Source organism: Prunus dulcis, chromosome 1, assembly GCF_902201215.1.
Source record: "Prunus dulcis chromosome 1, ALMONDv2, whole genome shotgun sequence".
Taxonomy (NCBI): Eukaryota; Viridiplantae; Streptophyta; class Magnoliopsida; order Rosales; family Rosaceae; genus Prunus; species Prunus dulcis.
In genome coordinates, this window is record NC_047650.1 from 42,289,913 (window position 1) to 42,316,807 (window position 26,895).

Genomic DNA, 26,895 nt, shown 5'->3' on the forward strand with positions numbered 1-26,895 from the left:
GAAGGTCCCTCCTGTGGGTCTGCCTGGCCCCGGGTGCCTTACTCGACAAATTTGGAGAAGAATTGAAGGAGAATGAGCAGGTTGAAGTTTTTGTCAAAACCGATCTGTTTTCTATAGTTTTCAGCCAGCGCCGACAGTTCCACGGGCTGAGAGTGATCGGAGAAGGAAGAGAAGGAGGTGGCGGTTCGAACAAGACCGGTCTCGTTGCCGGTGGTGCTCTGTGGCGGCGACGGCGACTCTTGTAAGGCAACGGAAGGAGAGCTGGAGAGGAGAGAGAGAGAGAGAGAGAAGAAGAAAACTGAGGGAGAAGAGAGAGAGAAAGGGTTTAAAATCTGATTTTTTTTAAATTACCGTTTTACCCCTCATGATATTTTAACCTTATTTTCTTAGTTAAAGCTCCGATTCGAGCCCACTCCGTGTTTACGGACTCGTTTCGTCGCGCTCTACACAACGTTACAAGTAGAATAGTCAAATTCTTTCTCAGTCAAAAGTCAACTTTTCCTTTACTAGAATATTCTAAGGGCAAAAGTGTCCTTTTATCTTAATAGTTCAATAGTTAAATATTAATTAAGGTTTGGGTTATTACAAGATATAACTCAATTGGTTAAGAGTATTTAACTTCACACCTGAAGCCCTAAATTCAATTATCATTTTCCCCAATATCGCTTGTATTAAAAAAAAGAAAAAAAGAAGTGAGTTAAGGTTAATCTATATATATAAAGCAAAAGGGAGAGAGTGGTGAAACATTCAAAATACCAAAAAATGTCATTGGTTTATACAATGCAAGCATTAAGAGTTGAAATTATTAATTAGATAAGGATAATATGATAAATTCACACTTTTTCATATTAAAAAAAAAATTTAAATTAAAAGAAAAATCAGGTAATAGATTCTATTTTTATGAAACACAACTATCCATTATTATTTTTAATTCTAAAATAAATTTTTAAAAAAACCTTTAGCAGGTACGGAAGCGCATGCAGAGAGACTAGTGTGTAATGATTGTGTAAGTCAATTTCCAAAAACAAAATTGATGAGTATACAAATAAATACAAAATTTTGTTACCCCAAAAAAATAAAAAGAATTTTAAAAATTTTCTTATAACTGTATTTACTAGAGGCGGTAATTTCCCAAAAAATACTAGGTAGGGATAGGAAGGACACAACAGAAACCACCCAAAATCCAAACAGAACCTTAGCAGCTTCAGAAATACATAGTTAAGAAAACAGAGGGTTTTGCTGTAAACACAACACAAACTCTTCTTCTTCTTCTTCGACTCATGGGAAGCGCCGCAGTTGAGAAAACAGAGGAGGAGCTCCGTAAGGAGATCGATGAACTCCAACGGCAACAGCGCGAGGTCTGCTTTTCTCCTCTCTACAATTCTCTCTCTATATGTAAGCATATATATATATATATTACTGTTTTCACTTTGATGGCTATGTGATTGTTTCAAAATCTTCAGATTACGGAACGGCTTCGAGACCCTAGGGGACTTCGCAAGGGAGGCTTGGCGGCTGCTGGTCCTCGCAATTTTGCCGCCAATGGTGCTCGTCCGCGAGGCTTTACTCGACCCGTAATTTACCGACCTGCTTATTTCAATTTCAATTTCAATTTCGTTTGTTCTCTCTCTGTTTCCATGGGAACTAGTTACTGGGAAATTTTGCATTTTGTCTCAATAAAGATAGGTTCATATAACGTTTATAATCATTATTTTTAATCTTGATTTGTTAATTGGGCTTTGTGTTTTGTCTCTTATTTTATTTAAATTGACTTTTCAGGCAGATAGGCCTGATGAGGATCAACCTCCTGCAAAACGCCGGCTTTCATCAGCTGTTGTCAAGGTAAGGCCCCTTGCATGGTGGTTAATCTAGTTATGTTCTTTTGGTACTTGTAGTTTATATTCCCTCGAGCTAATCTCATTGAGTCCTAATCTTACTCTCTGTTAGAATTTTGGGAAATTAGAAAAAATCATGGTTGTATGAAATAAAGGGTTTGTTCGTTCGTCTTCCTAACATTCTTTAAAAAATCCTGATTTGGAAATAAGGTGGAGGATGGAGAAATCACTGAAATTGCTGAAGAGGCCAAGGATGGGAAGAAGAATGATACAAATGAGGAAGCTAAAGCTGATCAGAGTGATAGGAAGTTGTCCAATTCCCAACAAAGTGGCTGGTCAAAGAGGGATGGAAATCACGGAGCAGCAAAGAAGGTAACTTTCAAGTCTTTTTCATCTCCCTGATTAGTGTTTCTCTGGGACCATAAATCTTTATTTACTTTCATTGTTTTATTTTTTTGGTTAGGATTTTGAAATTCCAGCACCAGATCATGTTCCAAGAGTATTGCCAAAAGAACAGGATCCCAGCTTGGTAAACAGGAACAAAAGAATGCTAGGACAACTTTTGGGGACTCTAGAGGTATGTGTGCGTTAGTTTTATTGGTTTTGATCAGCACCCAGTGTTTGAACTAATTTGTTTAGTTACAGTGCAAACTTCTAATATGGTTTATTAGTAAGAACATCTTCATTTAGGCTTTTTGTTCTTAAAAATTGTTATCAGGTTCTTACCAATATTGTCTATGGTTTCCGTATAGTTAGGAGTCTATTTGACGCATAAAACAATTAGTCTCTCTCTCTCTGTTTTCATTTAGTTGTTATTTTATTCCTCTTGTTCATTCCTTAAGTCCCATAGGTTTAGTTCTGTCAAATCTAACCCATGTCCAGCTAAGAAAACAAAACAATTACATTAAATCATATCTAAGCTATACAATATCTTTAGTGACATCAGCCCTCCAATCCCATAAAGAGGTATTGAATCTAACCCATGTCCAGCTGAGTACCCAGAAAAAAAAAACATATCTAAGCTAACCTTGAGTCAGATCAACCCTCCAATCCCCTAAAGAGGTAAAATACAGGAGAAACCAAAGCCCATAAAGAGGTAATCAAACTTTGGTATGCAAAACATCCATTCCAGACCATACTTTTTAAAATCCTTCTATGTCTCATCCTTTAAATAGATTTATATTAAAAAAAAGGTATTGCTCTCATGAGCTATAATTCCTGCAAGAGTTCATGCCGTTGCAGGTACTTTAGCCTTTCAAGTGATAGAAGAGGGACTGAAAAAGGAAAGAAATGGCTCTTCAATGAACCTTCTAAGAGAAGACTTGCACAAAAATAAACCTAAGAACTCATAATTCCAACCATGCGGTCTATATGAATTTAAAGTTACACTTTCTAACAAACCATTCATATTTCCACAGAGATCAAAATTCCAACTCAATGGAAAGGAATTATAAACATATTGGCAATGGAGACAATATACCAGTTCAAGATATTTCACAACCAGATTCTTCAGTCTAAACTTTAACCCCACGTGGATTTACTGCCTAGTGGAATACCTAAATAATATTTAGGTTAGCTACCCCTCTTCCAATTTACTTGTGAATTTATTCCCTCCCGACGCCTCCTTGGCTACCAATGTGAATGAGAAAGGGAAGATTGGAGAGGAAGCCGCTAATTGGTCTTTTTAGTTTACAAACCATCAGTTTTCATTGATGACATATGTTTCCATTACCTGCTTTTATATGTTTTTTATTATATAGGCATTCCATATATGGTAGATGCAGGGCGTCGTTTGCAATGATGTGGTGTCCAATGAAATAATGTACACCATTTACGCATTTAAGCGTTCACATGTTTAGGTCTTCCTTAAGACTTCATGGTGCGCATAAGGGATGTTCTTCAACATTTTACAGTCACCATATATTGAACAGAGGAAGTGAGGAAGCCACCAATTTGTCTGTTATTTAAAAACCATCATTTTTCTGACTGAATTTTTTTCCATAACCAGTTATCAAAAGTCAAATTTGTTTGGCTTTTATTGAAATTGCATATACTTATATATTCTCCCTGCATGTGAAACTGTTGCAGAAATTCAGGAAAGAGGACATGCAACTTTCAGGAACAGAGGCGTTCATGCGGAGATCAAATTCCTTACAAAGAGTGAGTATATAATTAATTTCTATTATACTTTGTTCTATTTGACTGTGTTTTGGTTTGAAAACATCAAATTTTTTCAAATTGTGAGTATGAAAATGGTTTGTTGTAACTATATATTTATGATCCGTAAAAATAACTTTTCTTTATGAATATTGGCATGTTGGGTGTTTTAGTTTGACATTCCATTCACCTGCAAGTACCCCACACTCATTTAACACTTACAAACTATTGATCCTCCCTTTTTATTTTCGCAAATTAGTAATGGTGGCCAAGATTATGGTGGGAAAGCCTTTCCCTCCCTATATATATTTTTTAATCTCGTGTGTGTTGAAGACAAGGCCTTGGAGAGAAAGATGCTCAACTAAAGCTGTGAGAGCTATGGGGCAATATGAAAAAGAAAAGTGTTAACCTCCATTGTTTCAATTTTTTTTTTCTTAAAAGGACCATGAGCTATTGTGCATTTTTGTTATTATGTATTCAGGTTTCTCTTGTCTGGATATCTATTATGCTATGCAAGTCTGAATGTGCACATACACTCCTGCCCACTCTTAAGACTTAAACAATGTGTACACTTGTGAGTAGCAATTTATGAAGGCCGTATGTATCGAGCTTGATTCTTGTCTCTAGGATTTTTGGGGAGTTACCAAGTCGATAAACCTGTCTGAATATAGTTAAAGAAAGGTGATTGTACACGTGGGAATTTGATAAACATGAAATGGATATTTGGAAATCAGAAATAGTGTGTACTTTCTGGCCTAGCAACGGTTGTAGGGTTAGCTGGGTGTTTAGAAATTGCTGGCGTGGGATTCTGTTCTTGTCCTTTTTTTTTTTTTTTTTTTGGTACTTCTTCTTTCTTTGTAAACTTATTTTGTTTCTTATCCGAATGAAAAAAAAAGAACTATTGTGGTCCCAGTTGGGGTACTTAGGCATTCCATTTTATGCACCCTGTCAGCTCACAGGGATCATTTCTTTTGATCCTTATTGGAGTTTCAGAACAGTCTTGAATGTACAGGACACACCTGATTTTCTGATCTCCTTGGAACTTAACCTATAGTTTTGTTTTTCTCTTTCTTTTGTGAATAGCTGACTTTAAAATGAAAATTTGCTATAGTTTAATTGCATATTATATGGATTTTATGGTACATTATCCATTTTATATAGATGTGCTTGTATATCTAGACCTGTCGTTGGTGCGTTTCGTTTCAAGCTATTTTTCTTCATTTTCCTCTTTCCTTTTATTTAGCAAGTATTTTCAGTTTAATGATGAAACTTGTAATACTTGTCTTACTTTATGCAGGCTGAGCAAAGGGCTCGTGAAGAGAGTGAAAGACTTAGGCAACAAGAGCGTGAACAAATTGCGGAAAAGCGGAGGAGAGATCTGGTTCGTTTACAACTTCTGATACTTTGATCCCTACTAGTCAAACTGAAAATGAACGTCTGTTTGAAGAACAAACCTTATTCTCTAATGCCTGTGTTTATTTTTGGCTAGACTCTGCGGGCACGTGTTAATGCCAAGACGGAAGAAAAGAGATTGGAACTGCTTTTTCTTCAGTGGAGTGAGCATAATAAAAAACTTTGCAATTTTATAAGGTAAAAAGGTTTCCAATATCAATTTACATTGCTGCTGTTTTCCTTGATGTGTCATATCTTTGCTTACCATCTTTGACAATTGAGAGTTTCATGTTCTTATAAAAAAGAAGAACATAAATTCTAATGTAATTCTCTCACTATTTTATTTTTCTTTTGCAGGTTATTTTTAATTTTGGTCCAAAAAGTGTCCATATTCACATTTTATTGGGACAAAGATAAGTTTCTATTCATGTGAATGGTCGTGTTGAAGCAACCTGATGGGTGGTGTTTCCTGCCATTATTGTGGGTTGTTAGGTAGAATTAATTAGAACTTTCCTCTATAATAATTTCTTACTCAATTTTGATTGGTATGTGTTCTTTTTCAGGACAAAGGCAGAGCCTCCAATATATTATCTGCCCAAGAAACCATTGGATGAGGATCCTACGTTAGCTGAGCAGCGAAAAGAAAAGGTGAGTTTCTTGTGACATAGATAATGTCAGGTCGTTTTTTACAATTTTCAGGAACTGGCTTATTAATAGAGACCAACTTCTTTTCTGATTCTCACGCAAAATGAAATTGTGTCACTGTGGCTCAAAATTTTAATATCCGCCCTTAAATGTAAGAATTCAGCAGCTAGGGCAAGTGAATTCAATTTTGTGCTTGAGTTATGAGAAGTTCATGAAGGGTGGTCCTAATGCGATCCTAATTTACAGTCTAATAAGATAACAATGGAAATTTCTGGCCAGAAATTTATTCTATATATATAGTGACTTTCTAGAATGGAAAGCTGCACAAATGGTTTTGCTTAAGAGTTTTCACTTGATTATTCTCATTCAAAACTGCATATCAGGAGTTTCTGGAATGGAAAGCTGCACGAAGAGAGGAACTGACTGAGTATCAGAAGCAGATTGGGGAGCAGTGTATTGCCAATGCTGAAAAGGAGTTGGAGAGGTGGCAAAATGCAAGGAAACCAAGGAAAGCAAACAATGATGTGATGAACTTACAGGAAACAATGGACAAAGAATTGGACACACATAGGCTTGAGCATGGCCCCAAGAAAAGAAAGATCCCTGATGGAAGCAACAACGATGAAGATGAGGATGATGTGGAAGATATCAATGTAGCAGAGGACTACATGATTGATGATGTGCTAGATGTTGATGATAACAGCCGGAGGATTGATGAAATAGTTAAACCAGAAGCAGGTAATACCAGTCCAAATGCGGATGCTGTTGAGTAGACCAACCATAGAACCTCTTTTTGTAAGTCGAGTCTCCTAGGAATATTTTATTTCTGTAGTTCATTTACTTGCCTCCTGTCAGGCAGTTTCTCTATTGGTCTGTCTTTATGTATTGTGCTTTAGAGTTAACTTATATTCCATTCTTCCCTTTCGCATGCGTGTGTATTTCGGAAGGGAAAAATTTGGTCTTGTAGATTTTAGTATAGTTGTTGCTTTCGACTGGGGATGGATTATTTGTTTTTGTTAGTGCATATTTTGCATGGGAATGAAGTGCACACGGAATTTTGCCACAATTTGAAGCTCAATTTGTATAATGTTTATACATCGGACAATTTTTTTTTTTTTTCTTCTTTCAACATTCTATTTGAACTCAAAAACTTGCTCTCCATACTAATCTATACAATCGTTTTATCTCTAATTTGTAAAGAAATAAACTTTTTTCATGCTACAGTTTGTCACCCCACCACCACAATGGTGGCATTTTGGACAGTGCAAAAAGAGATGGGAGGCTGAACCGGGAGGAGGGTTGGGTGGGGTAAGGTCATGTCTGCATAAAAGCACTTCCTTTTCCATTACTTGTAATTTACACCAAAAGTTAAAACTATAATAGTTCCTTAGTTACAGAAGTTGGATTGCACATAATCTTTCCTAAAGTACCACATTTTAGGTCTTCTAATGGCAGAAATATTTTCTGTAGCACAACCAAAACGTAAAAAGTGAGTCAACTTCTAGTCCGATCTAATATGAAATGAAATGGCAAAGGGTGAGCTACAAGGCTTAGCATACAACTATTTATGGTCAGAGGTGAGAGCGAGGATCACAACTGTACAATATTTGAAATGAAGTGTAGAAGAACAATTACCATTAATAGTTATGTAACAACAACACAATAGCTTTTATAATCCTCACCAGAGTTTCTAGTGATGCTTTACTGCCATGGTGGTTGCAAATTAACCACAATTTTGACTGTTATTCGATATTCAATTCTAAATTCCTTTAACAATGAAATGAAGGGAAATATATCTGAATTCTTCGATACAATAAGAAGCAATCCAAGTGCGTTCTTAGTAAGCTTAGAGCTACTTTCCTTGTGTTTTTCTTTCTCAAAATAAGCTTAAAGTTATGGTTTCTCCATGTTATATAGTTTGCTGAGAGAAGCATGACTTGGAGGTTGCACGACTCATCTTGTTTCTTATTCAGACACTGAGGTGGCACACGAATAATAAACATCAAATCCAAATTGATTTATGAAGGTTGAGATAAGCAATTCACACCAGCATGAGGTGTTAATTTAGTCTACAAAAGCATGATGTGTCGACTGATTAAGTGCTAATCTACTCAAGCAGGAGGTGTCAAGTTGGAGAGAGACTTTAATACAACACGGATAGAACTTTTTGTTACACCCAATTAATAGCGCAATAGCACACAGGATAACTTTTTGAAGTGTAATTGCATTATTGCTATCCCCGTTACAAGAGATTTTTTCTGCTCAAGTTGCTGTAACTAAAGTCTAATATTGCAATTTGATCGTTAAATACTTTTTCAAATTGCATAAGAGCCCTAAACATATTGTAAACATCTCCCCAAATTTTGACTAATTATAGAACTCGTACACTCCAGAAGTTTAATGTCCTTAAATGTGAGCTGAGAAACAACTAAGCCACAATATTTATTTAATGAAGTACTTGGGTGTTACATGCACACTTAATCATTTACTACCAAAATTATAATTCAGTCTTCTTCTTATCATTATTGCAGGACTATATGGGGCAAAAACAAAAGTTAAAATTTTGAAATTTTATATTAATTATAAAAACACGGGTTTTTAACTGTAGACATCCTTGAATTGTAAATTTTTATTTATTTAATATATTCATTCTTTTTAGAGTTAAATCTGGAAAGGATTTTCTTTGCAAATATTTTTTTGGACAAACAATGCAAAAATAAATAAATAGAATAAAATAAAAAACAAAAAAGTATAGTACCTCCTGCAACAGTAATCCCCATCATCAAAGTAAATTATGTGCGCCTTTTTATTTCTCTCTCAAGCAAAGTCACCAAAAGCGCCCCTCTCTCTCTCTTCTCTCTCCTCTCTCTCTTCAATATCAAGCAAGCAAACACTGTACAAGAAGAAGAACAGAGGCCACACAGAGAGTGGGAGGAGGGGAGAGTGAGTGAGTGACCGAGTAAGCAAAAAACCCTCCAAAAACCCACCAAACAAAATGACATCAAGAGCCAACCCGAACCCGACCCCCAATGGAACCGCAAACGGCGAGCACAGACCACGGGGCCCACCGCCACGACCACCACCGTCGTCGTCAAACCCCCATAACAGCAACCACCACCCCTACTACCCAACGACGTCATCTTCCTCCTCCTCCTCAGCCTCCTTCAAAGGCTGCTGTTGCTGCCTCTTCCTACTCTTCTCATTCCTCGCCCTCCTGGTCCTCGCCGTCGTACTCGTCATTATCCTCGCCGTCAAGCCCAAGAAGCCGCAGTTCGATCTCCAGCAAGTCGGTGTCCAATACATGGGCATCAACTCACCCAATCCCACCCCCGCCGCCGCCGCAACCGCCGACCCCAACCAAAACCCTACCTCCGCCTCCCTCTCCCTCAGCATCCGCATGCTCTTCTCCGCCGTGAACCCTAACAAGGTCGGGATCAGGTACGGCGAGTCCAGGTTCACCGTCATGTACCGCGGGATACCATTGGGCAAGGCCTCCGTGCCCGGGTTCTTCCAGGACGCGCACACTGTACGGCAAGTCGTCGCCACCATCTCCGTCGATCGAGTCAATTTGCTTCAGGCCGACGCCGCCGATTTGATCCGAGACGCTTCGCTCAACGACCGCGTCGAGCTCAGGGTCTTGGGTGACGTTGGCGCCAAGATCCGCGTCTTGAACTTCGATTCCCCTGGCGTTCAGGTCAGTCTCTCCCTCTCTCACCATCTGTCGTCTCTGAAATTTCTAATTATGGTGCTTAGATTAATACATAATGCCCCAATTTTCGCTTTAAATTCTGTTTGGCTGGAAAGAAAATATGGGGCTTTGGGTTTTTTACTCCTCTCTCTGCAAGTAAAAAAATCACTGAGAAGCCCACCACTATCTCCTGTCCCATTCACTCTGCTTTTTATTTTTCCTTTTTTGCCCCTAAATTTGGTTGGTTTTATTAAATTTTTGTTTTGGCTAACGTGCAATTGCAATTTGATATTGTTCGTGAAGCGGATATTCTTTCCGTTTTAGCATCAATACCCTTTCACTTGTCTGTATTTTTAACTGTTTCCTTCCTACCTGCTTTGTTATTTTTGTTCCAAATCATCACTTTCATTTTTGTTGGCTTTGTAGTTTTGGTAATTTTCTTAGATGGGTTTCTGTGTTTTTGCGTTAAGTTTCCAGAATTTCTGTTTTTTCTTCTTTCTTCTTCTGCAAAATATAGTAACTCTGTGATGTGGGTTGTTTTTGGAAAAGCATATTGAAAAGGGGGCTAGAGAGGGGAATGGGCATGGAAGAAAGCTTGGCTTTTATAATAACGGCCGTGGTAATTGCGTTCTTTTTAAGCACCGTTTTTTGGGACGCACCAATTATATGAGAGCTACATGATGCCATGAGCCTTTTCTTCTTGTAGATTTATTTGACCATAAGTTTTGTTTGAGAGTTATGAATGGTCACATGCATTTTTGGATCAACACGAGAAAAACTTACCTATACCAAAGATATCATTGCCTATATTATTATAAGTAATTAGTATAAATTTTGTGAGAATTGGCAATGTGTCCATGTGATTAAGACTTTAAGGCGTGGTTAAGGCGTGCCATTTGGTTTAAGTTTGAGTGAAGCATGTTCCTGGATATTTGGGTCGGTGTCCTTTTTATATTTTTTTTGTTTTCATTGTTTTCTGGTGGGTTTCTTTTTATTTAATTTCCGATTTTTTTTATGGGAATTTTATTTGTGATTTTTATATGGGGATGAAAGAGATGTTTAAAGAGTAAAAAGGGAATAATATTGTAGTTTAAAAAAAAAAGGTCCCACCGGGAGTCGAACCCAGGTCGCTGGATTCAAAGTCCAGAGTGCTAACCACTACACCATGGAACCCTTTGTTGTCCTGTTGCCTTGCTTTGATCATTTTGTTTTGTGTTTTTATAGTCATCTTTGTGCTTCAAAAGTAATTTTTTCTTGCCCTTCATTTTCCATGACATTTGTGTATGTTTTTGGGTATTTATTTCATGTTCCATGTTTGGGTATTTATTTCAGTGACTTGTATATTTAATTTCTGTATGACATTGTTTATTGTTATCAGCATATGTGCATAATTGACTAGGGACAAAATTTCAGAACATATAAATACGCTTGCAGGAATTTTTACATAATTGTTTTACATTTACTTTATTGCTCTGTCTTTTGACTCTGTGTGAACATTGGAAATTTCGAATAGTAATTAAAATCCAAACGGGGAACAGAAAAGAGGAAAGAAAATGGTTAATTTTGCAGACCCAAAGAAAAAGGCAAAGATTAATTGGCCTTTCTGGGGAGCAAAAAAGCTTTGCGGCCCCACCATGTGACTTTGGCTTGTGTGGGAGCCTCGTGTGTGGGCCCACATGGTGAGCTCATTTTCAACGGTGTGGATAACAATGGATGGACAATAGGACAATTGGAAGCTGATCTAGATATCTAGAATTATCTTTAAACTTTTTGGGGTTTTCGTTCGGTGGGGTGGTCTTTAGGCTCTTTAATTTCGTTTGAAATTTTAGCTGCGTGACAGGTCAGGTCAGATAGGATCCAGCCTTGTCTCTTTTGGGTCTGAGCCTGAGGTAGAGTTGTGCCTTTACACATCACTATTTGTGCTTGGCAGTGGCATGCATTAAGCAAACTTAAGCAAGAAGAAATCTTAACATGCTGCTTCTCCAATCTGAGTTGATATTTAGGTTTTTTATATTTAGTATAAAGTCATGTTTGGTGAAATTTCAATCAAATGATGTCGGAGTCATGTTTGGGGATATGAAGCATTCATTGTGCATTGTGAGTTTAACGCGATATCAAGCGTTCATTGTGCATTGTGAGTTTACGTTGATCCTATGTTTGTGATTAAGCATTGGTGTTATGGTGAAATTAACACGGTTGAGAACACACGGTGTGACTTTGTGTGACGGACTCTAGTGTAAATCATAAAATAGGATAAGTGTATAGGGAAAGAAGGTTTATATTTAACTAAACAACATGAATGTTTAAGGCAAGGATGTTTTTAAGCTGGGTCCATTATATGTAATTTGGTGGTGCATGATGGTCCAGTCACAATGCTGGCGTTATTTGCTTGTGCAGACAGCCTTTTTCTTTGTGCTTGTTTTTTTCTTGTCCTTTTCTTTTTCTTTTTTCTTGTGTTTTGTTTTTGGGGCTAATTTAATTTTCGGTGGATCTAAAAGTTATGAGTTGATGTGCAGGTGTCCGTGGATTGTGCAATTGTTATAAGTCCAAGGAAGCAGTCTCTTACTTACAAGCAGTGTGGATTTGATGGATTGAGCGTCTAGCCCTCCATCTCACTTCACTTAACAGTAACAAATTCCCACTCTCCCAAGTTTTACAGTTTTTTTCTTTCTTCTTGTAATTTTCACTCTTCAAATTGGGAGAGAAATGAAAAGATAAAAAGGTTTTAAAAAAAAAAGAGGGGTAAACAAAAGCCCCCAAGTGAATGGAGTTGTAGAGTTGTAGCAAAGAGGGAAGGAAAAGTTTATAAATTTTGGGTTCCAAGATTTTGCACAAGTTTTAGATGATGATGTTGGTTTTGGTTTCTTCACCTGGTGGAAACTTGGAGAGGGCAAAGCTGCTAACTACGTGTAAAGTGTAAAAACTGCCGCTTTCTTTCTATAATGCATTTTCACGCCCCATTTGGCTATATAATCCTCTCTTCCCTCCTATTGTTTCCTTTGCTTTTATTCTTCTTCTTGACTTTTTCTTTTCTTTTTTCTTTTTTCTTTTTAATTGTTCGGTTTATACAAATAATATTTGAGTCTAGGGTTTGGCTAATCTCTTCTTGGTCGTGGTCGTTGTCGCGGTTTCATAAATTGTTTTTGTCTTATAGAAATAGAAAGAAACTTTCTTAAATTTTAAATAAAGAAAGAAAAATAGGGAAGGAAAATTGTGGCACATTCTTGCTATACTACTTTGCTTGCATGGGATGGCTACGCCTTGATATAATCAAAATTAGACCTGGCAATATTGTGCAGTATGCAACATACTAGAAGCATATTGCACTTCCAAATGTCCTTTCTAGAAGTACATACATTAATTAAAAATGCGCTTCTAATAAAACATTTTTTTTTTCTTTCTAAAAGCGCTAATGAGAAGAAGTGCTGCGTATTAAAGAACTTCCAAACACCTATATTCTCAACTTAAAAAATCGAGGTTGTACATCGAGAATATAAATATTAAAAACAAGTAACTCCATATTCATGAGGAATGTTCAACATGACGCAAATTTGTCCCAGCTTCACCAATCACATGGTGAAATTGAGAACTAGTCAACTATTCCAAAAGACAGTACAAATTCGTAATACAAATTTATGAATGAGCAATTTAGACTCCTCTCCATGGATGGCATGAGAGAGGCAAACCTTGATTAAGCCCATGAATCCCCCTTTAAACTCATCAAAGTTAAAAGCAGAAAGCACAATGCACCAAAAATGGATAGTTCCAAAATATGAAAAATGACCCAAATCGACCATAGCATAATCTAAAAAGTTAGACCCACACCTTCAGAATCTTTTTTAGTAAATACAAGCAATAGGTAGGGGAAATTGAGACACACATAGAGACAACTATGATGCCGTGGGAATTTAAGTCAGGATTCAAATCTAAAACATTTAATTTACAAGTTAAAATCTTTGACTATTTATTCACTAGGTTAGAGCCGTTGGCACACCTTATCCAACATTTTCCAACATTTACAAGAAGCATTTTTGTTGTCAAATTGACTTAACATTAGCCCTAAAAATACTTTCAAGTATGCATGGACTTGGCCCTCGGAACAACCGCCATTGAGAAAGGCATTGGTCCAATAAGCTCTTATGGGCCCAAATAGGTGAGAGTTAAAATAGTCATTTCGGATTAGGGACCAGCATGGTTTCCTTTTCTCTTTTCTTCTCTTTTAGTTTTCGTTGGAAAGTAAGTAGGGTTTCTTTGTCTTGTTTGTGCAGCAAGTATAGGGTTTCTTTGCTGTTGCCTGCTTAGTGAGTACCAAATCCTAATCCAACTGCAAATAGGAAAACAAATTAAAACAGGAAATAAATAAATTATATAAAGCAAAGGGCACCTGCAACCTCTTCTCGTGGCTCGTCGTCGATTATCAAGAGACTTATATTTGTTATTGATTGTTGTTATAATTAAATGGAGAAATTAAAAACAAGAAGAGCAGCAGCGGCAGGCAGCAGCAGAGAGAAGCCATTGATGAAGATCCCGAATTCAATTTGTTTCTTCTCAGAGTTGGATCATAAAATAAATGCAACGGAGCTTCTCGTCCAACTAAGCAATGGAGAAAGCAACGGCAGCAACAGCACTGAAGAAAGCCATGGAAAAAGCAGAGCAGCTTCTCCTCCTCCGTCCGAAGATAAAAATGAAAAAGGTAGAATGCGTTTGTGGCGGAGGAAGAAAAGATTTCGGTCAATCTCGGATCTCTATGAGTCGACCGAGCCTCTTATTGTAGCAAAGGAAACAAAAAGGAAGAGGAGGAGGAAGACGAGCAGGAGTGTGCAGAAGAATTAATATGTGTATTTATTTATTTAGTTTTTGCTAAAACAAACATAAAAAATCAAACCAAGTAGTTGCTTGAATTAACCTCAACGAGAGAATCCATAAGAAGTTTAAAGTTTCCTTCAATTATGTTTTGAGAAGAACGTTCATCAAAAGCATGAATGAGCTCCTCTTTAGAGTTTAATCTTCGACGCATGATCTTTTCTTACAATTACGTAATATATTTACAGGCAAACATTTTTTTCTAGCACTTTTGAACTGGTTTTTTCAGAATCCTTTATGTTGTGAAGTTGGAGTTGCTAGATTTAAATGGATCTTTAATTACTAGGTGTTGTGAGATGATGTGGGATGTCAGAGGTGTTGTGGCCTTCTTTAGCCAGGTGAATGTTGAGCAGTAATACCCTTTCACTTTTGGTGCTTCTGGTTCCCTGTTCAAGCAAAATATATTGTTCTCATGATCTCTCTGATGCACTGGTTTTACTAGGACTCTTCTTGACCCTCTATATGTTACTGTTGAGTGAGTTTAGCTTCATTTTGTACTGTTTATCCCTCACTGTCTTGCTAGATTTAGTTTTCCAAATTTATTATATGCAAGAACCTCCATATAAGGTGTGTCCTTGTACATTCTTATATTTACCCCTATATTAAAGAAATTATACTTATTCTATATATAAAATATATTATATATCAGTCCCGATCTATTGGGCCACAGGAGTCCATAAGACTGTGGTCACCACCGTTGGATGTAACATCCAACGGTTCAAAAAAGTTTCTTAAAAGGAGTGCAAAAGTGAGTGAATCGTTAAATTTACATCCAACGGTGAGTGACCACAAATCTTTTGGACCTCTGTAGTCCAAGAGATTGGAGCTGGTAAGTGGGCCACCAAACAAGACATTGGTCTAGTAAGCCCTTATGGGCCTTAATAGATGAGGGTCAAAATGGTCATTACGCATTGAGGACCAGCGGAGTCCCACCTTCCAGCATATTTCCTTGTCAAAAGTAATGAAAAGTAAAGAACTCCTAATCCAAGTAGGAAAACAAATTCAAACACATAAATAAATAAATAATATCAGAAACCGACTCTGCCTGCGTCTATATAAACCAAACGGACCTGCAACTTCTTCTCATTGCTCGTCGCTCGTTGAGTATCAACTAAGTTATTATTACCGTTGACCCCAAAACAAAACAAAAAAACAAAAAAAACAAAGTTATTATTACCAACACCATAACAAATTATCAAAACACAAACATTTGTCATTGATTCTTAAAAATGGCGAAATAAAAAACAACAGCAGGAGGAGCAAGCTGCAGCAGCATGAGCAGAGAGAAGCCATTGATGACGATCCCATATTCGGTTAATTTCTTCTCGGAGTTGGAAGTAAATGCAATAGAGCTTCTCGTACAACTCAGCGGATCATCGTGCTGCACTGAAGAAGAAAGCGAAAGCAAAAGCAGAGCAACTCCTCCTCATGATGATGATGATCAGGTGTCGTCGTCGTTCTCCAAATACGAAACATTAGTGTCTGAAGAAGATGAAGATGAAGAGAGGTTTCAAACCGAGGAAGAGAAGATTTCGGTCGATTTCGGAACTTTACGAGTTGACAGAGCCTCTTAATCTTTTTATTGTTGCAAAGGAAACACAAAGGAAGAGGAGGAAGATCATGTCAAATTAATTCCACTTCCAAGCGGTTGTTTTTGTAATTAGACTAATTATTTTATTTATTTCATACCTCTCCTAAAAAAGCACAAAACGCGTTATACTTCCAATAAGCTCCGGATATGGTATTGTTGATCTGGTTTCTGGATTCGAGAGATAAGTGAAACTACTTGGTTTGCTTTGTTCTTTTTTGAAACCAACCCAAGTTTACGCATTGAAAACTCAAAACGGATTCAACGAAAAATACAGCATACAATTAGAAACCTCTTGAAACTTGGAAAACAATAGAAGCCTTAAGAAAATAAAGGTTCTAAAAGAAAATAATACAAAGAGCAACACCAAAGGATTGGTTGTTACATTGACAACACAAGATGCATATATGCAATACATGGATTCTCTTCTTCTAATGAGAACCTGACATTCGAAATGTGTCTGACTCTTCTAAAAGAGTTTTAAAATGAACCTTTTCCTATCTGGAGAGGAGAGGAGAGGACTGATGAGAGCGATTTTGTAGAAACCCGATAGATATCATATCATCTTACCTTGGACTTTCGTCAGTGCTCGCTGCGTTGTTCATCGTTGGCACCAAGCAATATGAAAACTTCTATACGTTTTATTATGGTTGAATATGGTGAGTAGGGTGTACTGTACTTATTAAAATTATATTTGTTTCACAATTCAATATATTCTTTTTGGTCATTTTATATTATGGTAAATTATTAATTCAACAAATACTTTATTAATAGGGTGTATTCAATTAATTTTAAGTTTCGTTTAATAGCACTCTTAATCTAACGTGAAACTTAATGGCGTTAATCTCCCTTCCAAGGGGTTAAGTTTCACGTTAGGTTAATTAGGGCTTCTTTTTTTTTTTTTTTTTTCTTCAAAATTATGAGCATTAGGTTTTTCTTAAGGATGATGTTTGATATTTAAATCCCTTAGATAATTAGATTAAATTTTATTGAGATGGCATCTTGAAGAAAGAAGTTAAATAGATCCTAACAGAGAAATCTAAGAAGATGATCCAGATCCAAATTTTCCACCCCTCGAGTGGTTAAAATTCTAAAGTCAAAAAATTTGGGCTGAAGGTCTTTAAGCTTGCTCACAATTTGGCTACTTTCCAAAACTTGACAGACAAGGCATTAGTCCGGTAAGCACTTATAGGAAAGAACTAAATCCTAATCCAAGCAGGAAAACAAATTCAAACCGACTGTGTCTCTCTCTGTCTCTATAAAACAAAGGGCACCTGCTGCAACTTCTTCTCATCGCTCGTCGCTCGTTGATTATCAACTAAGTTATTATCACGAACAACATAACAAATTATAAAAACACAAATATTTGTCATTGATGGTTAAACATGGCGAAATCAAAAACAAGAGAAGTAGGAGGAGCAAGCTGCAGTCAATTAATTTCTTCTCAGAGTTGGAAGTAAATGCAATAGAGCTTCTCGTGCAACTCAGCGGATCATCGTGCTACAACGGCGGCAGCACTGAAGAAGAAACCGATGGCAAAAGCAGAGCATCTCCTCCTCCTCGGCCTCGGCCTTCGTCGTCGTCCTTCAAATACGAAACATTATCTGAAGATGGAGGCGAAGAGGAAGATGTATTGAGTTTCGGACAGAGGAAGAAAAAGTTTCGGTCAATTTCGGATCTGTACAAACAAGTTGACAGAGCCTCTTAATCTTGTTATTGTTGCGTAGGAAACATAAAAGGAAGAGGAGGAAGATGATGTCAAATTAATTCAACTTCCAACTGGTTTTTGTTTTTTGTAATTAGACTAATTATTTGATTAACCGGATGATATCTATTTATTATATTTATATCATACATCTCTCAACGGTCATTATTTCAGCAGACAACTTCCTTTCTTGGGGAGCAATTAAACCTTTTTTTAAAAACAATAATTACTGAAAATGCCCCAATAGAGGTCGCCTCGATTCCAATGAACTACCCAAAAAAAAAAAAGTATTATATTTTCATTAAGCTCCGGGCCGTTGTGTGCGAATAGATTTGAATTCTATTTGGAATCGTAAAAATCTTATCAGGTATCGAACTCTAACGAGGAGATTTCAAGGGAAAATCAACGAAGGATGCGGAGATCATCAAAGTTTAAAAATTGATGATTGGCAACAGATGAGAGATTGTATTGTTATTCCCGTCTTCGGATTCGAGCGATAAGTGATATTTATTTTAAATTGATAAATATTTTAAATAACACTTTTCCCTTTACACATGTTATGTAGAGTCGCTCTTCATTGCTACATATGGCTACACCATAACTTCTTCAACACTCCTCATTCCTCCTTCACGGTCGTCTTCCTTTTTTGATTCTCTCTTGTTTCTCGGCAAGTCAACGACTAAAAAGAAAAAGTTCTCTCTTGTTTCTCTTATATGTTGAGAAAGTTCTCTTCAGGACTTTAAACCAACTTTTTTCAAGATTTAGAAACATAGTTACTCAAGACATTCTTCCTTGAACCTTCTCGAGGACTTTTGATTGCTTGAAGCCCTAAAAATAAAATAAAAATTGTTTGAAGTCCCCTCAAGTTGTAAAAAATCAGAAAAATTGGACAAAAACTCTTTTAACATAAAACCGGGTACTTTCCAAAATTTCCCCATTATGTTGTCTATCTCCCAAAAAACAGAAACATTTTGTTGTCCCGCATCAGCTAGTAAGAATTGACCCAACAATACCCCAACAAGATTTTATTGTCTCTTAACCCACGAACTTGGCCTTGAGACAAACCACCACCTTTGATTGAACAAGGCATTATTGGTCCGATATAGGGATCGTCACAGGGCCGACCCAAAATGTTTGAGTTTGGCCTGGGTCTCATGAATTTTTTTATTTTTTGTGCCGTTCGGGCTGAAGTTCAAAAGTTTCAAAATTTAACGAAGTATGAAAAATAAACTTTTGAAATACTAATGTTTTCAATTATTTTTTTTACGTATATATTTCTTACATCTTGAATAATTAAACACAATGTTATGAGATTTTAATATATAGTATACATTGATTTATTGAGGTATCAATATTGCCATAAATTGTATCATATACTAAAACTGAATTTTCATATTTTGATTTGTTTGGAATTTGATTTTCTAGTATTTTTTAATTGCATCCAAATGGGGGTACTTCCGTATTTACATTGTAAACTTAAGTAAATGGAGTAATATAAAAATAAATTAAAGTAAAAAGACGAGACATTTACTTAAATATTTGGAATGAAAATAAGGCAATATAAGGCAATGGGCAGGCCGGGTCGGGTTGTCAAATTCGAAGCCCAAGTTCTACCCAACCTTAAAACGAACCGAGTCGAGCGGACCTAACCATCAGATCGGGCCAGACTTTGGCCCATCAAACCTTGGACTACCCAACTTTGGCCTACGGGCCACGGGCCAAATTATGATCCCTCCAATAAGTGTTATGGACCGAAATAGCCCAGGGCCAACATGGTCATTTCACATTTTTCCTTGTGCAAGTAGGAAATCCTAATTCAAACGGTACAAATAAACGCGAACCGACTCTGCCTCTGCGTGTGTGCGTCTATATAAAGCAAACGGCACCTGCAACTTCTTTCTCATCGTTCATCGATCGTTGATTATCAACTAATTTATTATTATTATTATAATTATTAAGAAGACAAATTATAAAAACAAATATTAATATTCGGTATTGATTGTTAAAAATGGCAACAGCAGCAGCAGGAGCGAGCCCAAGCTGCCGCAGCAAGAGCAGAGAGAAGCCATTGATGATCCCAAATTCAATTAATTTCTTCTCAGAGTTGGAAGTGAACGCAATAGAGCTTCTCGTACAACTCAGCGGATCATCGTCCGGCAATGGCGGCAGCACTGAAGAAGAAAGCGATGTCAAAAGCAGAGCAGCTCCTCCTACATTATTCGTTGAAGACGAAGACGAAAACGAAGTGAGTTTCGGACGGAGGAAGAAAGGGTTTCGGTCAATTTCGGAACTGTACAAGTTGACAGAGCCTGTTAATCTTGTTATTGTTGCAGCAAAGGAAAATAAGAGAAAGAGGAAGAGGAGCATTTGATCAATTTAACTTCCTGTTGTTGTTAGACTAGTTAATTATTATTGTAATTAACCTCAGCTGTTAAGTTAAAAGCTCCGGGGCATAGTAGTGATATGTCATCCAGTTAAAACATGCCATGTGGCAGACTCATATCAAACCGTGTTAGAAAGAATTGTAAATCTCCCCAAGCAAGCAGGCAGGCGTGTTGAATCGAAAGGCAATATAATAGCGTAAAGGATGAACCAATCCATTTTATTACCAAGCTGTGAATTTGGCTTTTGTTAAATTTTACATAACAATGGTAATGCTCGAATCGCAATTTCCTCCTCAAAGAATTCCAACTTCTTTTACGGCATAACACCGTGCAAGTTAGCCATTCGGTACCAATCCCAGGTATCCGAGTAATCGGTGAACTCAGTCTCCGTCGTGCAAAATCAAAGATAACATGTCTAAAAAGTAGTAAATTTGAGGGCAGGTGAAAGCATACTACACGAAAACAAGGCAATTAGAAGAACATATCTTTACTTGCTAAAACAGGTTTCCTCCCCTCTAGACTACAATAAGACTGGAACTTGTAAGGGATGCATGCAATCAGGGTTTGGCTACACAAAGATAACATGACGATGTTCTCAACTTGTTTGTGCAATTTACTTTTTCGGAACCGAAGTGTCTTGCGTAAATACAAAATCTGAGATCCTGTTTACTCTTCTAAACCATGATCTAAGTTGCAGCTGATTAAAAAGACAATTCACAGCTTCAGGTTCTTGAAAGCGCCTTCAATGCTCTAGATGGAATACATATTCTGTCAAGTTCTGCAATTTTCTGGCATCCAGTTTCTGCTCAGTAACAATGGGCTGCTTCTTCACAGTAAGCATTTGAGAAGCAGGGTCCACAGCCCAACCTTGCTGTTGTACAACTGCATATGACAACCAAATCTCAAGAATTTGCAACATAAATGATAACATGCCTAAAAGCATATGTATGCAATTAATGGAAAAAATCATAAAATATTATCCTCTTTTATATTGAGGAAATAAGTCGTTATTTATGATAAGCAGTGCCATCGAAGACTTGGCAGCCTTTAAAGCAAAAAGAACTGTTTTTAAAGGGAATATAAGAAAAAGCAATGAAAAACTGTAGTTAATCAAGGTTCTTAAAGCTCTTCTCCCAGATTTTACATCCAAAATTCTCCAAAATGTAGGCAGGCACGCCTTTCTTCTTATATTTTAATTTGATCAACAGTATGGACAGAACACCCAAATCCACCATAACATAGACATTTACCAAGACAATATGATTAGGTATGAACAAAATTACACCAAAGCCAACTCTGCCACTGCGTTTAATCTTTTTCCAATCATCCATTGAGGCTTCTTAGTGACTTTTCAACTGGTTTATCATTCTTGATATATATATTCCTATGTTTGTAAATCTAAAAAATTACCCCTCCTAAAGCAGCGGAACCTTTTTACAGAGAATCTACTTATTCAGGACGAATATGCTTCAAAAAGGTCATACCTCCAACTGTTACATGGTTAATTTCCCAATGATATATCTACTATCTTTTCTCATAGACAAAAACGATTTTGGTTTTTCAATTTTTTTGGCAATTCCGTATGTTCTTAATGTGCAGCAACGAAACAGGGTTACTAACTGGACAAAGCATTAAGATGTTTTTTTTTCATTTTTTCAGAAAATAAACTTAACCCCGGGAGCAATTTGGAACATATACATTTGTGAAAACAGAAGCTTACAAGTTGTGGCATCATCCTCGCTCATTCCAAGGAAGAGAGCTGTATCTTGGATGCTTATTGTAGAATAGGCAGACTGCAGGAGCTGAAACATATTCTTTGTGTAAAGATCTGCAAGAAGTTCAGAAGACAATTAATTATGGCATGAAGTGCATAAAACATAAGAATTAGTACTCTACAAGCTCCCTTAAACACCAGAAAAATAATGAAACAGAGTTATCTGAGTGTTGATCCCCTCATCAACAATTATCACAAAACTATAGAGATGTTTATATTTTCAATTCAGCTAAATATTCAAGTGTAAATTATGTTATGCAAGTCATCTGCATAGAACTTATAAGCACGACATGATATATTGAACTGGACAATTGTGTCCAGATTGGAAAGTACTTAAGACATCTTTCTCCACTGAAACAAGAGTAAATATCGTTGCTTCCCACTCCAAGATCAATAAAGGAATTGTAAGAAGACACAATGTAATAAACCTCATCCCGACTGTCAGATGGCTAGAACAGCTAAATCATCATCCCAAAGACATAATTAAAAATACTGAAGAGAGCATGAAGGTCTTCGTCTTGGAAGACAGCACTATATTAAGCATCAACAATGTTGTGCTTTGGAAAGAACCTTACAGAAGGAACTAGAACAGGCAACAATGATATCAACTAACTAATTCTAGTAACACTGATGACAAGAAAGGCTTGGCATATGACAATTCAATTAACGAAGTGTTTGATAATGGATAAAAGGAACTAAATAATGTTAGCGAGTTGAACAATATCACTCTTTTGACTTGAGTGGATAAATTTGTCATAAATCTAAAAACCATATTATCATACATGTACAAAACATAGACAATACTGTTTTATGATCTAGAAAAACTTGCCTGAAAAGGCTGCAACTAGACCTTGAGCTTCCTGACTCCAGTCATATCCACGAATAGCTTCATACACACCCCCATAGTCTCGCACCCACAATTTCTGGCCAATTTTCCAAGCAGCAATGACTTCTGGATTACCCTCTTTGACTGTGGCAGGCATTGATTTCCAAAGAAACCGCATGCTATTACTGCATATTCACCACCCGACAGATCAAATTCTAAATAAATGTAGAACAAAAATAACAAAATCAGATTTAAGTTTAACACAGGATACCCCAAATAGCCAAACAACATTAACAATAAAATGCAAAATTGCAATACAACATGCAATCAAAACCCGTAATGGCAAGGCAATATTTTACTCTTCAAACCATTATCAGAAACATATATATATATATATATATATATATTGCAGATTAAGCTAAAATAGAGGTATAGGGTTTGGGAGCAAGAATAATTAAAAAACAGTAAATCCAAAATTTAAAAATAAAGAAAATTGAAACAAAACAAAAAAACATACATATCACCAGCGTAAATGTGACCGAGAAGATGAATGGCGTAGGGCCAGTCGTCCTGAAAAGCAACGCCCTCGGCTGCGACCTGTACGAACAGAGAGAGAGGGAGAGAGAGCAGCGAATGAGAACCAAACTGAAAATTTTGAACTTTTTCTTTATGGATTGAAACCCAAATCAAACCTGAAGCATGTGTTCGTCACAGATATCGGCGACCTTTTCATACGATTTGGAGTTCAAGGCCTCTGATAAGAGAGAGAAATCCATGGCTGCTCTCTTTTCTTTGCTCTGTGTATTTTGTTACAGTGTCTATTATTTTTCTGATGAAATGTTAGAGCCCTGTTTGGTATCCTATTCAGTAGGAACTCAAAAACGATTATTTTTTAAAAAAAACAAGAGGGAACTCAAAAATGGTGATTCTTAAAAACAGGAGTTCTTAAATTCATTTTTTAAAATTCAAAAATTGTTTGTTATATAACTTGAAAAGTGTTTTTTGAACCTTCAAATTTTGAAAACTTGTTTGGTTGAATTCTTGAAAATAAATTTTTTTTTCTTCATTTTTTATAATTAAGATATTTTTGATAAACATTATCAAAATTATATTAAACATAATATTTAACAATCACATTTTAATACCATTAATGTAACGCCTCAACCCCAAATTAATCCCTTATTTAATTATTTAAGAGAAATTATAAATTTACCTTTGAGATAGGGGTATTTTGGTCATTTTCTTACCCGGAGAGAGTTTGGGGCAGTGACTAGTATTTTTGAATAGGTCGTACTGAGACGAGTTCATAGACACGTAGTGGGCTCGAATCAGAGTTGTAACGAGAGAGATATGGTCAAAAGAAATTCAGTGGCACAATCGTAATTATTTTGAAATGGGATTTTTATAAAAATCAGATTTCTCTCTCTCTCTCTCTCTCTCTCTCTCTCTCTCTCTCTCTCCCTCTCTCGCGAACAATCTCTCTCTCCGCGTCAGCTTTTCTTTCTCTCTTCGAAACTCCGGCCACCGGCCACGGCTGTGGACAGGGCCGGTACCAAAATGACCGGGGCGTCGTCCTCTTCCAGCCCCAGCCGACTCCCGCCTCCAGCCGCAGTGGTTTCGCCGAAAAATGGAGAAGAAGCGGCCGGTGTCATCCGATCTTCACTGCCGTCGATCTCCCTCCTCCAGCCACCAATTCTGACGAGCGAGGTATGGTTTCTCACCTACTTTTCATGCTCTAGCTGACTGTTGGGTAGGATTGGATCGATTCTTAGCGTAGCCAATTCGATTCTCGAATTGAAATTCTGCCAGTTTTCGGCCTCCGTGTTCGACCACTTCCGGTCCGTTTTTGGGGTAGGTCCAAGAACAAAAGTGGTTCCAAATATGGTGTTATACCTAGGGTAGGAGTTTGGAGCCGTGGTTTTGAGATTTTCCAGCGATGTGTAATCGCTTTGGACACCCAGTGCTGCCGGCCCGTGTGGCGGGGCGTGGGCGAGGGTAGTGCAGTGGCACTGTGTCTTGATGTGATCCTTAGGTTGTCATGAGCGCGTAGGAATTTGCGGATCTCAATTTGGATACCGTTTGAGCCTCGAACGGATTTTCCATATTGTGCGATTTTTGGGTTCAATACTGTTGAGCTGTTGGATCGTAATCAATTTCAGATATGTTACTCTAGATAATTTCAGAATCGTGTAGGATTCAACGTATTGTGAATCGGAGTCCCGGATACTCCGATATCGCGAACCCTAGGGCTAGGGTTTAGAAATTATGCGATTACACGATCGTGGTCAATCCGATCGTCCGATTCAGACCAGACTTGCAGGACATGGTTATTTAAATGTGAGGAACTTATAGGAACTCTCAGATTGGTAATTGGAGGTCGTGGACCCCACGAGGTCCCGTATTGACCAATATGGAAGTTTATCACTTAGTGAGTCTCGGGTCTTTTAAGACAGTTCTAACCATCCGAAATGCTTAAGTGGGCATAAGAATGACTTTAAAGTTAGTGCACGCACTTTTAGGAGCCGGGGGTCAGGGTTTTAATTAAATACTTATATCGAGCAGTTTTATTAATTAAATATTCATGGTGGTTTAATCAGGCACCCGGAGCCAGGTAGACCCGCAAGAGGGACCTTCAGGAGGTCCAACTAGCTCGGACTAAGAGTGAGTGGACTTTTCTTTTATAAATGATTTTATGCAAATGAATTTCATTATTTGATCTTGAATAAGTTTTATTGATTATGGTTTTCCTAGCATGATTTGTTGAAGTTAAATATCTTTGTTTATATGCTGCCTGGTTGAAAATGCTAAAAAAATATAGAAAGTAAAGATTGAGATATATATATATATATCAGATAAATAGCAGCAGAATTCCAGATTTAACAAAAATTCAGTTATTCATAAGATCTTTCAGAAATTTTATATTTTCTTAAGCCACCTTAGGTACCCAGTTATAGAAACAGGTTGCCTTCAGATAAGACGATGTCTACAGACATCCAGGTTGCCTTCGGTTTATGTTGCCTTCTGATATGACGATGTCCACGGACATCCAGGTTACCTTCAGTTTTGTCAGCGCGCTTGACATCTGCCTCACGAGTTTCGGGGACGCCCGAACCGTGGGAGCCAGGAATGCGGATCAGGCTGACTATGGTCCCCTGAATCCTGCCAGTTTGTGGCTCGGGTTGACTTTGTGTCACCGAGACCTGCCAGGGGAATTGACGGATTATCAGGAATTGACGGATTATCGGGAATTGACGGATATCAGGAATGGACAGAATTAAAGGGGTACACCTAGGTGGTAGTTTTAAATTGACTTCAATGCTTTTAAGAGAGTTTTATTGACCTTAAGTATGATTGACATATACGTATATAATTATATGAATGCCTTGATTTTAGTACGAATATAATGAAGAGTAAAATTCAGTTTTGCATAACTGTTTTTACACTGGGGTTAGTATGTTCATATGCTATTTTTCTAAACTTTGTTTTGGGTCCACTAACCATTTTTGTTGTTTTGCGCCCCCAGGCAGTAGACGTGCACAGGAATCCACCACCGGGCCGTTTCCCATCTTTCGCGCCTTTCATTTGATGTAGAAGTTTTGTTTTGTAAAAAGATTAACTTCTTTGTAAATTCTTAGTAGTTGCTCTGATATTTTGCCATAGATTGAGAACTGAACTGTTGGAATATATATTTACATATGCTGGCAGTTGGTTGTATAAATATATATACTTGTTTTGGCAGGTGTAAATGATTGGTATTGAGCCAGTTACAAGGGAAACTCTGCCGGTTTTTCGGTAGAAGTCAACCTTGTTATTTTATCATGTTTTGTATAGAAGGGCAAATACGTCATTTGTGCCGACATTCGCCAGGTGTCGGACATGCACAGAGTCCGGTTCGGATTCCAAAGCAGAATTTGAATCGGGTCCTGTCAATAAATATATGATCTACAATTTCAATTCTTCTTTAAGTCTTAATAAATTAAAACTAAATAAGACTTAAAGAATAGAATCCATCCGCATTGCTCTACTTCTCTCTCGGTC

The 26,895-nt window shown here is 37.2% G+C and overlaps 3 protein-coding genes and 1 non-coding gene across 4 annotated transcripts; 2 read left to right on the forward strand and 2 right to left on the reverse strand.

Moving 5' to 3' along the window:
* The first annotated feature begins 1,182 nt into the window (after nt 1–1,182).
* On the forward strand, nt 1,183–7,107 carry LOC117614306 (pinin). The gene is made up of 10 exons (XM_034343067.1): nt 1,183–1,358; nt 1,464–1,574; nt 1,780–1,842; nt 2,046–2,207; nt 2,299–2,412; nt 3,924–3,995; nt 5,290–5,373; nt 5,482–5,582; nt 5,948–6,032; nt 6,413–7,107. Exons 1-10 carry the CDS (start codon nt 1,281–1,283, stop codon nt 6,800–6,802), a joined length of 1,260 nt encoding a protein of 419 aa, XP_034198958.1. The 5' UTR covers nt 1,183–1,280; the 3' UTR covers nt 6,803–7,107.
* A 1,697-nt stretch (nt 7,108–8,804) lies between these two features.
* LOC117616680 lies at nt 8,805–12,705 on the forward strand. Its single transcript, XM_034346068.1, has 2 exons — nt 8,805–9,723; nt 12,234–12,705. Exons 1-2 carry the CDS (start codon nt 9,025–9,027, stop codon nt 12,318–12,320), a joined length of 786 nt encoding a protein of 261 aa, XP_034201959.1. The 5' UTR covers nt 8,805–9,024; the 3' UTR covers nt 12,321–12,705.
* TRNAQ-UUG lies at nt 10,819–10,890 on the reverse strand. The gene has a single exon. It is a non-coding gene; the product is annotated as a tRNA-Gln (tRNA).
* Nucleotides 12,706–20,710: 8,005 nt separating the features above from the next.
* Nucleotides 20,711–23,700, reverse strand: LOC117619983 (COP9 signalosome complex subunit 8-like). The gene is made up of 5 exons (XM_034350100.1): nt 23,550–23,700; nt 23,375–23,454; nt 22,861–23,042; nt 21,978–22,085; nt 20,711–21,139 (listed from the first exon to the last, which is right to left on the reverse strand). Exons 1-5 carry the CDS (start codon nt 23,631–23,633, stop codon nt 21,000–21,002), a joined length of 594 nt encoding a protein of 197 aa, XP_034205991.1. The 5' UTR covers nt 23,634–23,700; the 3' UTR covers nt 20,711–20,999.
* Between the last annotated feature and the right edge of the window lie 3,195 nt (nt 23,701–26,895).

Excerpts from the sequence above, each read along its gene's own strand:
- LOC117614306 (XM_034343067.1), top strand. The coding sequence starts at position 1,281 with ATGGGAAGCGCCGCAGTTGAGAAAACAGAGGAGGAGCTCCGTAAGGAG. Across the intron at positions 1,575-1,779 it reads CGCGAGGCTTTACTCGACCC|GCAGATAGGCCTGATGAGGA; the intron begins GTAATTTACCGA and ends TTGACTTTTCAG. Across the intron at positions 5,583-5,947 it reads AAACTTTGCAATTTTATAAG|GACAAAGGCAGAGCCTCCAA; the intron begins GTAAAAAGGTTT and ends GTTCTTTTTCAG.
- LOC117616680 (XM_034346068.1), top strand. The coding sequence starts at position 9,025 with ATGACATCAAGAGCCAACCCGAACCCGACCCCCAATGGAACCGCAAAC. Across the intron at positions 9,724-12,233 it reads TCGATTCCCCTGGCGTTCAG|GTGTCCGTGGATTGTGCAAT; the intron begins GTCAGTCTCTCC and ends GTTGATGTGCAG.
- LOC117619983 (XM_034350100.1), bottom strand. The coding sequence starts at position 23,633 with ATGGATTTCTCTCTCTTATCAGAGGCCTTGAACTCCAAATCGTATGAA. Across the intron at positions 23,043-23,374 it reads CACATTTACGCTGGTGATAT|TAATAGCATGCGGTTTCTTT; the intron begins GTATGTTTTTTT and ends GTGAATATGCAG. Across the intron at positions 21,140-21,977 it reads CGAGGATGATGCCACAACTT|TTGTACAACAGCAAGGTTGG; the intron begins GTAAGCTTCTGT and ends TGTCATATGCAG.